The 13,834-nt window shown below is 40.3% G+C and overlaps 1 protein-coding gene across 1 annotated transcript in view; it reads left to right on the top strand.

Annotated features, from left to right (window-relative positions):
* Positions 1–13,834, top strand: part of Prex2 (phosphatidylinositol-3,4,5-trisphosphate dependent Rac exchange factor 2) — a 297,248-nt gene that overhangs the window by 258,133 nt on the left and 25,281 nt on the right. The window contains exons 36-37 of the mRNA XM_036177419.1: positions 1,605–1,671; positions 1,903–2,093. Coding sequence (XP_036033312.1) covers positions 1,605–1,671; positions 1,903–2,093 — 258 coding nt within the window. The remainder of the gene's footprint in view (positions 1–1,604; positions 1,672–1,902; positions 2,094–13,834) is intronic.

Here is a 13,834-nt window from a genome sequence, read left to right as displayed (position 1 = left end):
TTCATTGTGGATGAGGACTCAGAGGCTTCCAGCCTGAGGAAACAGGATCACCTGAGGAGCTAGCAAGGTGAGGTAGCTGTGGTGTGTTCTGCTTCTCTGGTCTTCCAGCATCTACTCCAATAACTGGCCTCAGGTTTGATTTTATTATTAAGACTCTTTAAGATTCCTGCTACAGTATACATGGATGTGGAACATGAGAACACCTGGTCTTTGGCACCTCTGGCAGCAGCCAGTAGCCTGATTACCTTAGCATGGCAGCCATACTTGTGAGCCTAGCCCTGAAGGTGCTTGTTCTAGGGAACGGACCATCATTGGCACAAGCAGGAGAACAGAGGAGGATGTAATACAAGAGGATGGCTTTGACCGTCTTTGGGATATTTTATTTACATGAAAGGTGAAACAATGGGCAAAATGCCACCATTTATTAGAGCATGGTGGTGTGTATGTGGGTTTTCATATTATACTAAATATGGCCTCATGTGTTTGAAATGAAAGACATATTAAACTTCCAACACCTGAAGTGTGGGGCATAAAGAGAAGCTGATGAAACAGCCAGGTCAGTTTCTGGCAATGACTCAAGTGCATGGTCCCCTCCATTCAGTGGTTCCCACCTTCTTAACAGGACCCACAAGGCCTCACCTATCCAGTCTAGCCCTTCTTGCCTCTTTGCTGGTTCTTTGCTCAACTCCACTACATGTTTTTTTTTGTGGTGGTGTTGTTGCTGCTGTTGTTTTTTCCCCTCACAGGATCCAAGATTTATTTTCTTTTTCTTGGGGAGCTTTTTGGACTGTGGCTCTCAACTTCTCTGGAAGTCTAGGGAAAAGTTTAAAGGGTGCCTTTGATTTTGCTCTTGCTATTGTGGTGGCCGTGCAAACTGATTCACTGGCTCAATGGGAGCCAGCTTCCTGGCATCTGAGGGGTATCTGTGGATCACATCACTGTAATCTATTCATTGGGACCAAACACTGCCTGGTGTTGAGTCATTCCTGCATTCATGGAAGTATATTTGCTCGTGGCACTCACTATAGGTGGTGCCTGGAAATAAATGTCAGGAGGACAGACTGAATTCTCGCGAACAATAACCAACTGTTTGGTACTGAATTGATTATATACAACTTCTTTAAAAGAGAAGTTCAATCAGTATTTTGGGAAGGAAGAAACTAATTCTCAGTAAGAATGAATGTAATTGTCATTTGGAAGGTGTTCTTAGAGTTATCCTTTTCCTAATCTAGTTTGTAAATCCTCATTGATCCCTGGTGCTTTATTTTGAAAAGTAGACAACAAACAAGGCTACTGCTAATTATGAAAATAGCACTGTGAGGGGAGGGTGCCGGTGGACCACAGCCTGCATGTGGAAGTCAGAGGACAATTTCTGGAAGTAATTTTTCTCCTGTGAGCCATTCTGACAGTTTTGTTCATTTGTTTATTTTTTTTTTTTTTAACGAGTGACCATTGCCTTTACATAGCCCAACCAACCCTGTCAGTCGTCTGGGCCTTTGCTCATTTTCCGATCTTTCAACAGAAGTTCTTAAAAATCAAACATCTTGATGCATTTTATGTTCTTTGTTTTCTAACAATAAATAATTTTCTTTGGACTCTTTCAGGGCATTTTACTTGGACAAGTCAAATTCACCACCAAATGCCACATCCAAAGCTGCCTACATAGATAAGGTAACACAGTGACTACACTTAATGGTGCAGTCTTGATCACCTGCTCCCTCATAGTCTTTCTGCCGCCCCTCTTGAGCACTGCCTCATTGTGGAGATTTGCAGCCCCCGTGTGCTGCCTCCATCCTAAGATGGTATTTCAGATAGAGGATCTAAAAGCAGGGACAGCTGAATGGCATGCCACCTAAAAGGATGTCTAAAAGTGGTGCTTTCTGTTTGTCACTTTCTTTCTAGCTCATGAGGCCTCTCAATGCTCTAGATGAGCTTTACCGGCTGATCACCTCATTCATCAGATCCAAACGAATCGCGGCCTGTGTGAACACGCCCTGCAGTGCCTCTGGAGTTGGGCTATTGTCTGTTTCCTCTGAGCTGTGCGACAGGCTTGGTGCCTGTCACATCATCATGTGCAGCAGTGGTGTGCACCGGTATGTGAATGTCTCTGCCCTATTGGGGTTTTTCCTTGTCCCATATTTAATGTGGCTGAATTAAAACGAGAAAGGTTCAAAGGACTCAGATGTGTTTGAGGTACAATTTGAGGTGTTTTGGGGGTTGGATTATTGCAGTTTTAGTAACTATAGACAAACCAATTAATGTAATCTCCTATTTATACCAGGATAGCTCAGATGCATATTCTCACGTTTATAATATCATATTAGTATTTTAGGTACTGTAGCTGAAGTTTTCCTGTGTCCCTGCCTGCCGGCAGTTGGGATAGATCTCTCCCACTCGCATCTCCCAAGTAAACACATAGAGACGTATATTACTTATAAACTGAATGGCCATGGCAGGCTTCTTGCTATCTGTTCTTATATCTTAAATTAACCCATTTCTATAAATCTGTACTTTGCCACATGGCTTGTGCCTTACTGGTATCTTACATCATGCTTCTCCTCATGATGGCTGCCTCAACCTTCCACCTCCCAGAATTCTCCTCTCTCTTTGTCCCACCTGTACTTCCTGCCTGGCTATTGGCCAATCAACATTTTATTTATCAATCAGTCATCCACAGCAAGGTACAAAAATGTATCTTTCTTATTCACTGTAGAAATTTCCTTAGTTGGCATTGAACTCAAATAGCTCAACACCACTTTTCTCAGGTGCTTAACAGATATTCTGTTCTGCAGTTACTCACATTACTAGAGCCAGAGACATGAGACCTATGTTCCTGGGGGTTGCCACTACCATCCTCCCATGGTCAGCAAAGTGATGGCCAGGAGCTCACATGATATGATATTCTCTTCATGATAAATCTTGCCCACTGTGTTGTCTAGGGGAGCCAAGGCAGGTGCTTCAGACTCAACCTACAATGGGAGTAAGCATCCCAACTCAAGTCCCACTTCATCATCACTTGCTCCTCTCTTCCCATTTTATTTGTGGAAGTGAAATAATAAGGTAGAACTGTAGTTGTCCCTTTAATCTGAATAGGGAGCTCAACTGTGTCACAGGATATACTTTCTTAGTATTAGGTCATTTAGACTTTGAAGGTCATGGTTACTTATTTATTCACATTTATTTGGTATTTAGTCCATGCAAAGTATTGTAGCTATGTAACAACATACAGTGAGGGTGTTCATGTTGAAGATAAGCATGCATAGCAAATAGGGGCAATATAACAGTTAATAAAATTAATAATAATTTAGCAAGGATGAAAATACAACAAAAACTACCATGCAAGAAAAAATATAACTTAGGAAATCCAAAACTAATGAATAGGATTCAGAGGGCAATTGATTTTAGATTGTTAGGTCTGGACCATTCCATGGAGGTGATGTTTGAATTGGTATTATAGAGTATAGAAAGGGAGAAATGCCATTCAAGGCAGCAGCCTCTGTAGTCTGTATCATTTCATTTTGATGGGATATCACCAAGGTGTAGTTTTGAAACCCAGTATAGCATAATCTTATGTTTGAAATTCTTTTTCTTTCTTTCTTTCTTTCTTTCTTTCTTTCTTTCTTTCTTTCTTTCTTTCTTTCTCTCTCTCTCTCTCTCCCCCTCCCTCCTTCCCTTTCTCTTCTCCTTCTCTCTCTCTCTCCCTCTCTCTCTCTCTCTTTCTCTCTCTCTCTCTCTCTCTCTCTCTCTCTCTCTTTCTTTCTTTCTTTCTTTCCTTTTCTTTTTTCCTTTTTCAAGACAGGGTTTCTCTGTATAATTTTGGTACCTGTCCTGGGTCTTGCTCTGTAGACCAGGCTGGCCTCAAACTCAACAGAGATATGCCTGCCTCTACCTCCTGAGTGCTGAAATTAAAGGTGTATACTACCACTGCCCAGTGAGACAATTTCTTATGGCATATTGCATAATCTTTTTACTAGCAGAGAAATAATTTTTCTGATAACTTCCTGTTCACTTAGGCTGTTTCCATTCATTCATTGATTATTCAACCTATCTCTGTTCACTGAGCACTGATTGGGTGTCTATAACCCTGGACTTACTTTATTGAAGAAACAAAGGTCCCACTTGCATATAGTGTAGGTTGCATTGTGGGAAATGGACGATAGAGAAAACAAATGCATTGTGTTGCAGGGGGATTAACACCAAAGAATGGAGGTCAGAGTAGTAGATGGAGTCAAGAGAAGGGCATGCCTACTGAGGGCTAGGCAGATCTCATGTGGCCTACAAGAAAGGAAGAGTGACTCCTTCACTCACTTTTCTCAGGGACAGAACCCTCCAGCCACCAGGAGAGGCAGAACAAGAATCCTCTGTCTGGAGTATGCCTGCTAGGTTTAAAGAATGGCAAAAAGTCCACAGGGGACCCAACAAGATGGAATCACCTTGACTTTCCGTGTTCTTGCCTTCCCTAGTTCGTGAACAGAGTTACCAGAGGACTAGAACAAGCAGACAGACACTTGGAACTTTGCATCCAGAAATGTGTACTCTTAACCTCTGTGTGAGTTTACTGAATTCAATCTGCCATTTAATGTTAGCAATCATGAGCAAATGTCCAAACCACTTCCACAGACATTCCATGAACACTTGTAGAGTTTGATAGGTGTTGTATGAGCCCAAGGCCAACATTGCACAGCTGTTTTACAACTTCAGGCTTCATTGATTCTTATATTAGAATCGTAAGTAGTATTGAAAAAAAATTAATGATTTTCTCCATTTTTTATAATTAAAAATCAATAATGGTTTGGGTAATTCTCTTCTGAAGATATTTACTAAACTGTTAACAGATGCTGAATTTAACTCTAAAACTATTTGAAAATTACATTTTATTTTTATATTATGCAGAATATCATGGGACTTCTATATAAATGTTACTTTTTTTTCCATGAGAGACTTGCTTAGATAATTTTTTTCAGGAGGATAAAATATGTGCCAGTTTACATTGGAATTCAAATTTCCACAGAAGGCTGCTCCTAAAATAATCCTTTAGTAATTCTAATTCAGGCAGCTAGAGAGGAAGCCAAGCAGATCCACACCTGCAGGAAACATTAAACAAGGAAGTCTTCAGTCAGGTTCCCACCGAGAGGACAGATTCAACATTAATCAAATGTTATAGAGGATATTTTTAACATCTACTTTTAAAATAAAAGGGAGAAATAACCAAACTATATAGTATCCACTTGAATTACTTACTGCATTTTTATTTATTGAGTAAAGGGAGTGTCTAAATATTACTAGGAGTAAGAATATGGGTCTTAGAAGGAGAGGCAGGCTCAATGCACATTAACATACCATCTATATAGTTAATAATGCATATGCATGATTAGGAGAATGGAATGTAGATGAATTATGAAAATCTCATAGCAGTTAGTGTGGCTTTGTCTTTACTGAATTTTTTCACAGGGTGTCTTTCCTTATCCTTTCGTACTCTCCCCTGCCTCTCCCTGTATGTGAGATTTCCATTGCCATTGAGTAGAGCAAGGGAACCAGGGTAGGCTCTTTTTAAGGTGATTTAGTAATGGACAGTGTTTAGAATTTTCTCCTCACATGTCCACCTTTTCTATGTTGAATTTTCTCATAATTTCTGTCAAGTACTACACATTTGCACATTGCTTTATTAGTGCATAAACTGTTTTAGTGGGTTGTGGCCCATGGGAAGTGGGTGAGTTCTCTGGAATGGGTTGTTATGGTAAGTTTGACCCCTTTGGTTCTCTGGTTTCTTGCCCATCTGCCTTCAGTAGGAGACCATGCAGCCAGAAAGCGTGCACCAGATGGAGGCTCCTTGGCCTCAGAGTTCATCTTCAGCCTCAATTTTAAGAACTAAATTTATTTTCAAATGTATTCTGTTATAGTAGCATAAAAGACATGTTTTTCTATCACCTGTCTTATGTATCATTTAATGTTGCAACTTGTGAGTCTCCCATCACTTATTAATTTCTAGTTCATGATGAGTCTCTTTTTCTGCCATGGCACAGAATACTGGTGCTTCTACATGTGGCTGTCTCTTAAGTTAAAATAGAAACATCCTCTAGTTAGAATTACTGTGTCATAGAACTTAAAGCTTTTTGGTTAATACATTATAGTTTCATCTCTAGAAAGAATTACCCTCAATATAACACAACAAGTAGTATGGCTTATCTTGTCTCTCCTTACCTTGTCTGGAGAGGACAGTGGAAGTCATCTGCACATTGTTCTTAATAGAGGTACAATTGTATTTCTGTAGTACTCTATCTAATTTATACTTCTCTGCTAACACATTAAAGTATTTGCTGTCTTATGCATTTCCTTTCCTACAGAGACATATGTTACTTACACTGTTCTTACCTGCTTTGTAGATGAAGTTATATTTGTTTTCCCAAATGGAACCTTTTAATGGTATTGGATCAGCTTTGTGGCTTTTCAAGTTCTGTTTTGTACCCACACCAGTTATTTGTTGCAGGCAATCAACGAGCTTGTGACTGCAACTGAGATCTAAATGTTCCTTTTATTTCCTGTTGCAGCGTCTTTCCATTTAGTGTGGTTTTTTAATTTGTTTGGGCTCCGGATTCCCACCCTTGCTTAACAGCCACCATTTCCCCTTTAACCAATATAAATCAGTACCTTGCAAGCATTACAAAGTTCAAATATGTCTCTTATTCCAAAGGTGCTTTTTCTCTTCCACTATATTAGTATCTACTTCATCAGACTCTGGGAACCTATGAGTAGAAAGCATCCTGAAGGGCACGAGATAGGTTTAAAAAATGTCTGGTGAAGGCAAGGCATCTGGGATCATAGTGTACCTCCATAGGGACTTGTCTGTGTACTCATCTTGATCTAATTTTTAGTGGTGAGTGATCCGTGATATCAGAGTCTTGGTGTGGCTGTGCCAGCAAATGGTAAGTGATTTCAGTACAGGGCTAAGGACTTGACTAGCCTGGGATGTGTCTGATGAAATTCTTCTGTATAAAGGAACTACTTTTGTCTTCATGATTTCTGGTGAGATTGAATTTCTTGAAGAATCAGGCCCTTCATTTTTAGCTAATATACCTGGCCTTTCAGCAGTGGAAGTTGTCAGCTAAGCCTTACTGTATTGAGGCTTCCCAGCTCCCACCTCCAGCTACACCATGATTCTCCTCGTAAAGATCTGCCCATGAGCATGCTAGGGCCAGCTGCTTGCCATTGTTAATATACACAGTATTTATAGCACAAATCCTGTTTGGTCTTAATAATGAAAATGTGGAGCCAGATATTGGTGTAATTGCTGAAAAATCAGAGAAGCAGAGAAGCCAGCCACTATAAAGACTTCTTACCTCTACTGAATCCTCAGCTTGAAAGGCCAAGCTCCTGTCTCCACCCCACCTTATCACTTCCTCTCTCAGCCCAGCCATATCACTTCCTGTTTCTTCCTCGCAAGTGCTGGGATTAAGGGTGTGTGCCACCATTGCCTGGCCTCTAGTGGCTAGCCTTGCACTCTATCTCCAGGCAAGATTTATTAGTTAAAGCACAAACAAAATATGATGAACCTCTTTCAGCACGTATAACTAGCATCTGGCTATTTTCATTATTAGTTGTAGAACACACACACAAAGTTTTAGGAATCAAGTTTAAAAGGATCCATTTCCAAAAGACATTTATTAGTAGCTTATTAGGAGGTTGAGATGTATTTAACATTCTAAGAGTTGGTTTGAATCCCAGGGTCATCCTCTGCCTACACTCACCAACAGAAGTCCAGTGATATAATCACAGTACAGGGCCCGAATTATGACTGCAGCATTTGTTAAGGAAGCAAAATCCAGAAGGTGAAATATAAAAACAACTCCAAAGAAACTGGTATTAGCAATGTCACCATGGAATAGTTTTTGTTTCAAAAACGATAAACAGTACGGTGATAAAGAGTTACAACAGTCTTTCCCAGGTAACTTCAACTTACATTTTCAACAACAGCTTTGAGACTGTGAAGGACTCTTTCTTAGTATATTTTATTCTGTCATTAACATGACATCAAAGGACAAATTGACAAATGGGCTCAGATTAGGTCATGTGGACACTTTGAAAGTAGAACATTCAAGGTAACCTGACTTAGGTAATCATAGAGTCCCAAGAGGCAGACAGCAAAGCTTTATCTGTTCTAACTCATAAAGATATAAAATATGTCAGAGGACACAGTCCACTCTGGAGTTTCCATATGGAGGTGAGAGTCCATGTGTAGGACAAAAAAAAAAAAAAAAGAAAAAAAAGAATACCTCCATAAGCAAATACAAGTTTCAAATGTATCAAATTTATCCATTTATATTTTGTGCAGAAAATACTTTATGAGATTAATAGCAAGATTCAGGAAGATATTTGAATTTTAAATCACTAAAAGATGGTTAAATAAAGCATTCATTCTTAGGGAGAAGAAGAAGTTTTACAAGTCTCTAAGCTATATTGTTCAATAAAAAGGTTCAAAAAGACAGTGTACCAGTAAAAGATTGGTAGTGCTGCCCTTTCATAACTCAGGTGTTGGTTTGTCTCAGAGTGATGGGTGGTGTAGCTCTCTATGCTGTGTATGTGTGTTGCTCTGATTGGTTGATAAATAAAATGCTTATTAGCCAGTAGCCAGGCAGGAAGTACAGGTGGGATAAGCAGACAAGGAGAATTCTGGGAAGACAAAGGCTGAGTCAGGAGTCTCCAGCCAGACACAGAGGAAGCAAGATGACAAGGCAGAACTGAGAAAAGGTACCAAGCCACATGGCTAAACATAGATAAGAATTATGGGTTAATTTAAATGAAAGAGCTAGTTAGTAATAAGCTTGAACTAATGGCCATACAGTTTGTAAATAATATAAGCCTCTGTGTGTTTATTTGGGTCCAAACAGCTGCGGGACCAGCAGATGAGAGAGATTTGTCCTGACCATGGGCCAGGCAGGACACAGGAAAACTTCAGCTACACGTGAATTTTCATCCTGAGAAGTAATTTAAATATTATAGACTTTTCCAGTAAGCAAAGAAGCGCAGAGATTTCTGCTGATCTGGTAACTAGATAAATAATACAGTTGTATGTATCCTCTTAAAGTAATAGAGGAAATTAGATATTTCAAACATGGTTGCATTCATTCTTTCATAAAAGATAAGGGATCAAGGCAGCAGTTGTTTTCCTTATAGTTGTGTTGATATCTGCAAGTGATACCATTGTCTTAATGCCTAGACTGCCTTTACTTGACACAAATCTTGATAAATTAATGCATGACATTTGATTTTGAAATGCCCATTATTTTCTTAAATTTAGATATAAACAAAAGTTAATAACTCCGGGCTTCTGAGAGTGACATCTTATTGCAAGGGTCTAGTTGTGACATCAGGATTTGTGTGATTGTTGGTCAAATAGGACTTAACTTCAGTATGTGTAAAATTAGTATTTATACATAACTACTTTTCATCATTAAAATAGGGAAGTCTAAGTAACTATGAAATGTCCAACATTCCAATGTGAATTCTGGAGTCTAAAGATGGCGGGCCTGCAATTCTGACATACAAAGGTAGTAGAGAGGTATCTCAGATCTCAGGAGAAAGGGAATTTTGCCTTCTTGATCATCTGGAACTGGAGCCAGTTAGTTAAATCTTCCCCACTACCACCACAGATGCTAGTATCCCCTAGAATCCTCACAGCAACAGCTGGAGCAACCCAACCATATCAGTCAAAGACCAGAACACATAGGCATTTCAGCAAAGAGAGGTAGGCCCTGTGCACTGTGAAGAATGAATGCAATGACTCAAAATAAATGGCAGCTTTTCTAGATTCCTGGCACCCATAATTCAGTCCAGCTGACATCCACTCATAATTCTTTCCAGCTGACATCCCAAATCGCCCACCACAGGGGCGATAATGACTCTGACCACCTTGGAAGGATGCAGAGTCAGGACGTCCACAGGGAGAGAGACATACCTTTCTAGGGAGTTGGGCAGAGGATCCTGAATTAACTTGTTACATGCTGATTTTCCATGTCCTGTGATAGAGTCACAATTAACAAGGACTGAAAGTATCAAGTGAGTTACAGGCTATTGTAAAACAGAAATGGAACTGATTAGAAAAGAGAGAGAAGGCTCAATAGAGATATATTTTGAGCTGTGTTAAAACATTTTCTGTTATGAACAAGACAGAGCTAGTCCAGGAGAAGGCTTGGTAAGAAAAGATTAATCACCTGTCCCTGGGAGGAGCTGAGGCAAGAAGACAGGTCACCTGTAGATACATAAGCTTGCTGATGCTCCTGGTACTCCACCTGCCTCACCTACATGCACCCATTGGTTAGGACATCTGAAACACAAACACAGCAAAAGCCACCAACAATGTGGATCCACAGTAACCAAGGCCTATTTAATAACTTAGATGGACTTAGGGTGAAGTCAACTGCGGTTCCATGCTAAAGAACCATAGCTAGATGCTTCCTTACATATTGATGGCACCAGGAAACCTATGGAGAGTAAGGACAGGAGTGAGATGGCAAATCGAAGAATATAGGACCAGAAGGTGGTACTGAAGAACTGTAGCTACTAGGCTAGATAGCCAGTGTATTCAGTCAAACCCCTAAAGCCAAATAGAGAAGAAATGCATGGGTGAGAGATAGAACCCAGGCCTGGAAGTATACAATGTAGCAGCCCATGGTTGATGGTGGTGCATGCCTTTAATCTCAGCACCCAGGAGGCAAAGGCAGGGAAATCTCTGAGTTCAGTACCAGCCTGGTCTACAGAGTGAGTTTCAGAACACCCAGGGCTGCACAGAGAAACCTTGTCTTGCAAACAAAACAAAACAAAAAAAGAAGCTAGCACAGAGAATTTCAGGAGTCTGTGTAGGAAGTTGTAATAGAAGGTATCGCATCTTTAATGAGGATTTCATGGTTAATTCCCTGTGCGATGCTGGAAACAAGCACCCTTAGACTCCATTGCTTTGGGGCCTTAAGTCAGAGTAGAAGGAGTGAAGTATTCAATTTAGCTCTGCTGTCAGGATCTGTCCCCAGCTCCTGCTCATCACTCCTGCACTCTGTTCCTTGTTTGTCAGAGGCTGCGCTCTGCCTGCCCTATCTTTGCTGATCCATTAACTTTTCAGCTCTCTGATGATCAAATCTAGACATCAACAGAAGATTTCACTGGGACTGTCTGTTTGACAAGGGTCAAGTGATGATGTTGAAAATCTCCATAGATACTCAGAGGTTGTCTCTGAAAAAAGCATTGCCCCAGTTTGATTTAGCTTGAGATTTTTTTTTTTTTTCACACAAAAATATGTTTGTATGCTTCATTAAGAAAGGGGGTTCTGTTACATAGGTACTGGCTTTCTGAAATCCCCCCTGACTTGCAGTAATTTTATGAAGCTTTTCATTTGCCACAGAAGCATTTCTAAGGGTGAATGGGGTGAGAAAGCTCCGTTGGTCAGCATCTGGTCTTTCCACATTAATTTTGCAGCAGCTCAGACTGCAGAGAACCACTGCAGTCACTTAGGGATTGATCTGTGTTTAACATACTGCTTCAGCCCATAGGTGTACAGTTTTCCTCAGTGTAAGGTAATGAAAGCAAGGAGAAAGAGACAGAGAGAGAGAGAGAGAGAGAGAGAGAGAGAGAGAGAGCGAGCTGCAACAAGAACAAATTGGTTTCTTCAATCAGGTGCTTCTCTCTGCTTCTCAGGAGGTTTTGCACCGTGATGCTCCGTGTGCCCTGGTTAAATACAGTTAGAGGCTAGAGTAAGTGTGAGCAGTGCAGAAATGGCATGCAGTGAGCAAAGCAGTGCACTTTATACAGCAGAATACAGTTCCCTGGTAGAAAGGGACATGTTAACCTGCCAGGTTGTTCTCATTTTTGATTACTTTACAATCAGTACACCTAAGTGTGCTTCAGAGCTTTTCCCTTCTAATCCTGAGCACATTTTAGTACAACACGGTCTGCATCTATCGAGATGCAATCTGAGCTTCCTGGATTCATCTTTCCCAAAACAATGCATATAAAATACAAATCCCGAGCCCAAGATTGTGGTTGTTGAATAATGGATGGTGGGAGCTCAAATTCTCTAAAGGCATTAGCTATGTGATATGAATTTCATGTAGCAAAAAGAGTCTTGGGTTTTGGATCGGGAAATGGTTGGATCCTGTTCCTTACTTGCTATTAAAGTAAGTAAATGGTTGCATAACCTGATCTCTTCGAGCCTTGTGGATGAAGCGGCAGTCGTGAGTTCTTTGTTACAGTGGGAGTGTGAACACTAAGTGAGCAGCATACATGAACAGCACCACACGACAGAGGACAGAGCAACTGCAGCTACTCTAGCTGTTCCAGAGAGATCTGTGGTTTTGATAGTATCCATCCATCTCCTTATTGCAGAGTTATATGAAACACATCTGACTGGTTTGGTTGGTTGGTTGGTTGGTTGGTTTGGTTTGGTTGTTGTTGCCGTTGTTTTATTTTTCATTTTTCGGGTTCTGGAAATAGACCCAGGTCCTCATTCATGCTAGGAAAGCACTCTACAGTGAGCTATACCCCAGCCCACCTAACACAGCTGCTGGAAATTACTATGTCACCCTACCAAAATAGAGAAAATCTGCAGGAACTATCAGAAATCACAGTAAGGGTTCATCATAGGCAAAAAGGGGGAGGTATCCTAAGAAACAGAGAACACAAAATGCTAGACTTCCTTAGTGCTTATTCATAGAAACCACCAACTCCCCTGCTGCCTCATCGAATGTCACTCAAAACAACAAAAGGGTCTCTCTTGAACTCAAGCTGAGGAAGTTCTCATTCCTGGAGAGAAAACCCATTAGAAAGGGTTGGGACAAGAAAAGAGGCTGGTGTTAACCTGTGTTCAGTCATTGATAATACCAAAAGGCTATTTGTATACCTTTACTGTGGAGACTCTGAGGGAGACTGAGAGTCCCCACCTTCTCTGCACTTAGTCCTAACAAGGGAGCCACCCTGGGAAGCCAAACTGCTGCAGTTTATATGGGGAAGGGGAAAGAATAGCCACAGGGTTAGGTTTTTAATGAAGTGACTCAACACAGAATAAAAAGAGGTGGCAGCTTTGTGTGACATATGTATTGTAGACAACTGAAATTTATTCAAGGCCAACTATCCTCAGGAGTATTAATGTAAAACTAATTAATCAATAGACTGTAATATTTATGTTCCAAGTAGAAATGAAATTCACCCAGAAAGGTTAACCAGCAGATGTAGGGGGAACAGTGTTTGGATCTGGAGATATGGAAATGAAACCAAATCTTTCATGTGCATTCTATAAGGGAACCAGTTATTGATTTTGCCAATATCTATTATCCTTTTAATGCATTTGTCATATTTCTAAAGAGATTTAATGAGTGGACCCTTCTTAAAAATAGATGCCAGATCCAGACTATAAAGAAATGAATCTTGTCTTTTAGGAGTACATGCATACATTAAAAAGATATGTACTGAATGCTTACTGAGTACCAGGAAGCAGACGGTGATCTAAAAAGCCTACAGTGGACACAGATACTACTCCAGCCTATTGGTGATAGTGCAGTGGTCACATTAATGAAATTTGATAGTTATTGAGACTATACTATATACTATATGCTCTATGAAAAGTAATAAGATGAGTTACTTTATGTCATCCTGAAAAAAACCTCACATCTACTATCATTTAACTAGATTTATAGTGGGAAACACAGAATTTAAAGAGATTAAATAATTTGTTCAAGGTCACAGAGCTGTCAGCTAAGCCAGAATCCTACTGAGAACCATCTCTCCAGTGTCTGTGTTCTTAAATGTACACTCTCCAGATGAGTAGGATACAGTGTGTGACTTAAACCAGGTC

Source organism: Onychomys torridus, chromosome 2, assembly GCF_903995425.1.
Source record: "Onychomys torridus chromosome 2, mOncTor1.1, whole genome shotgun sequence".
NCBI classification, from domain to species: Eukaryota; Metazoa; Chordata; class Mammalia; order Rodentia; family Cricetidae; genus Onychomys; species Onychomys torridus.
Note: the sequence above shows the minus strand (reverse complement) of the source record. Positions and strands in the feature narration are given on the sequence as shown.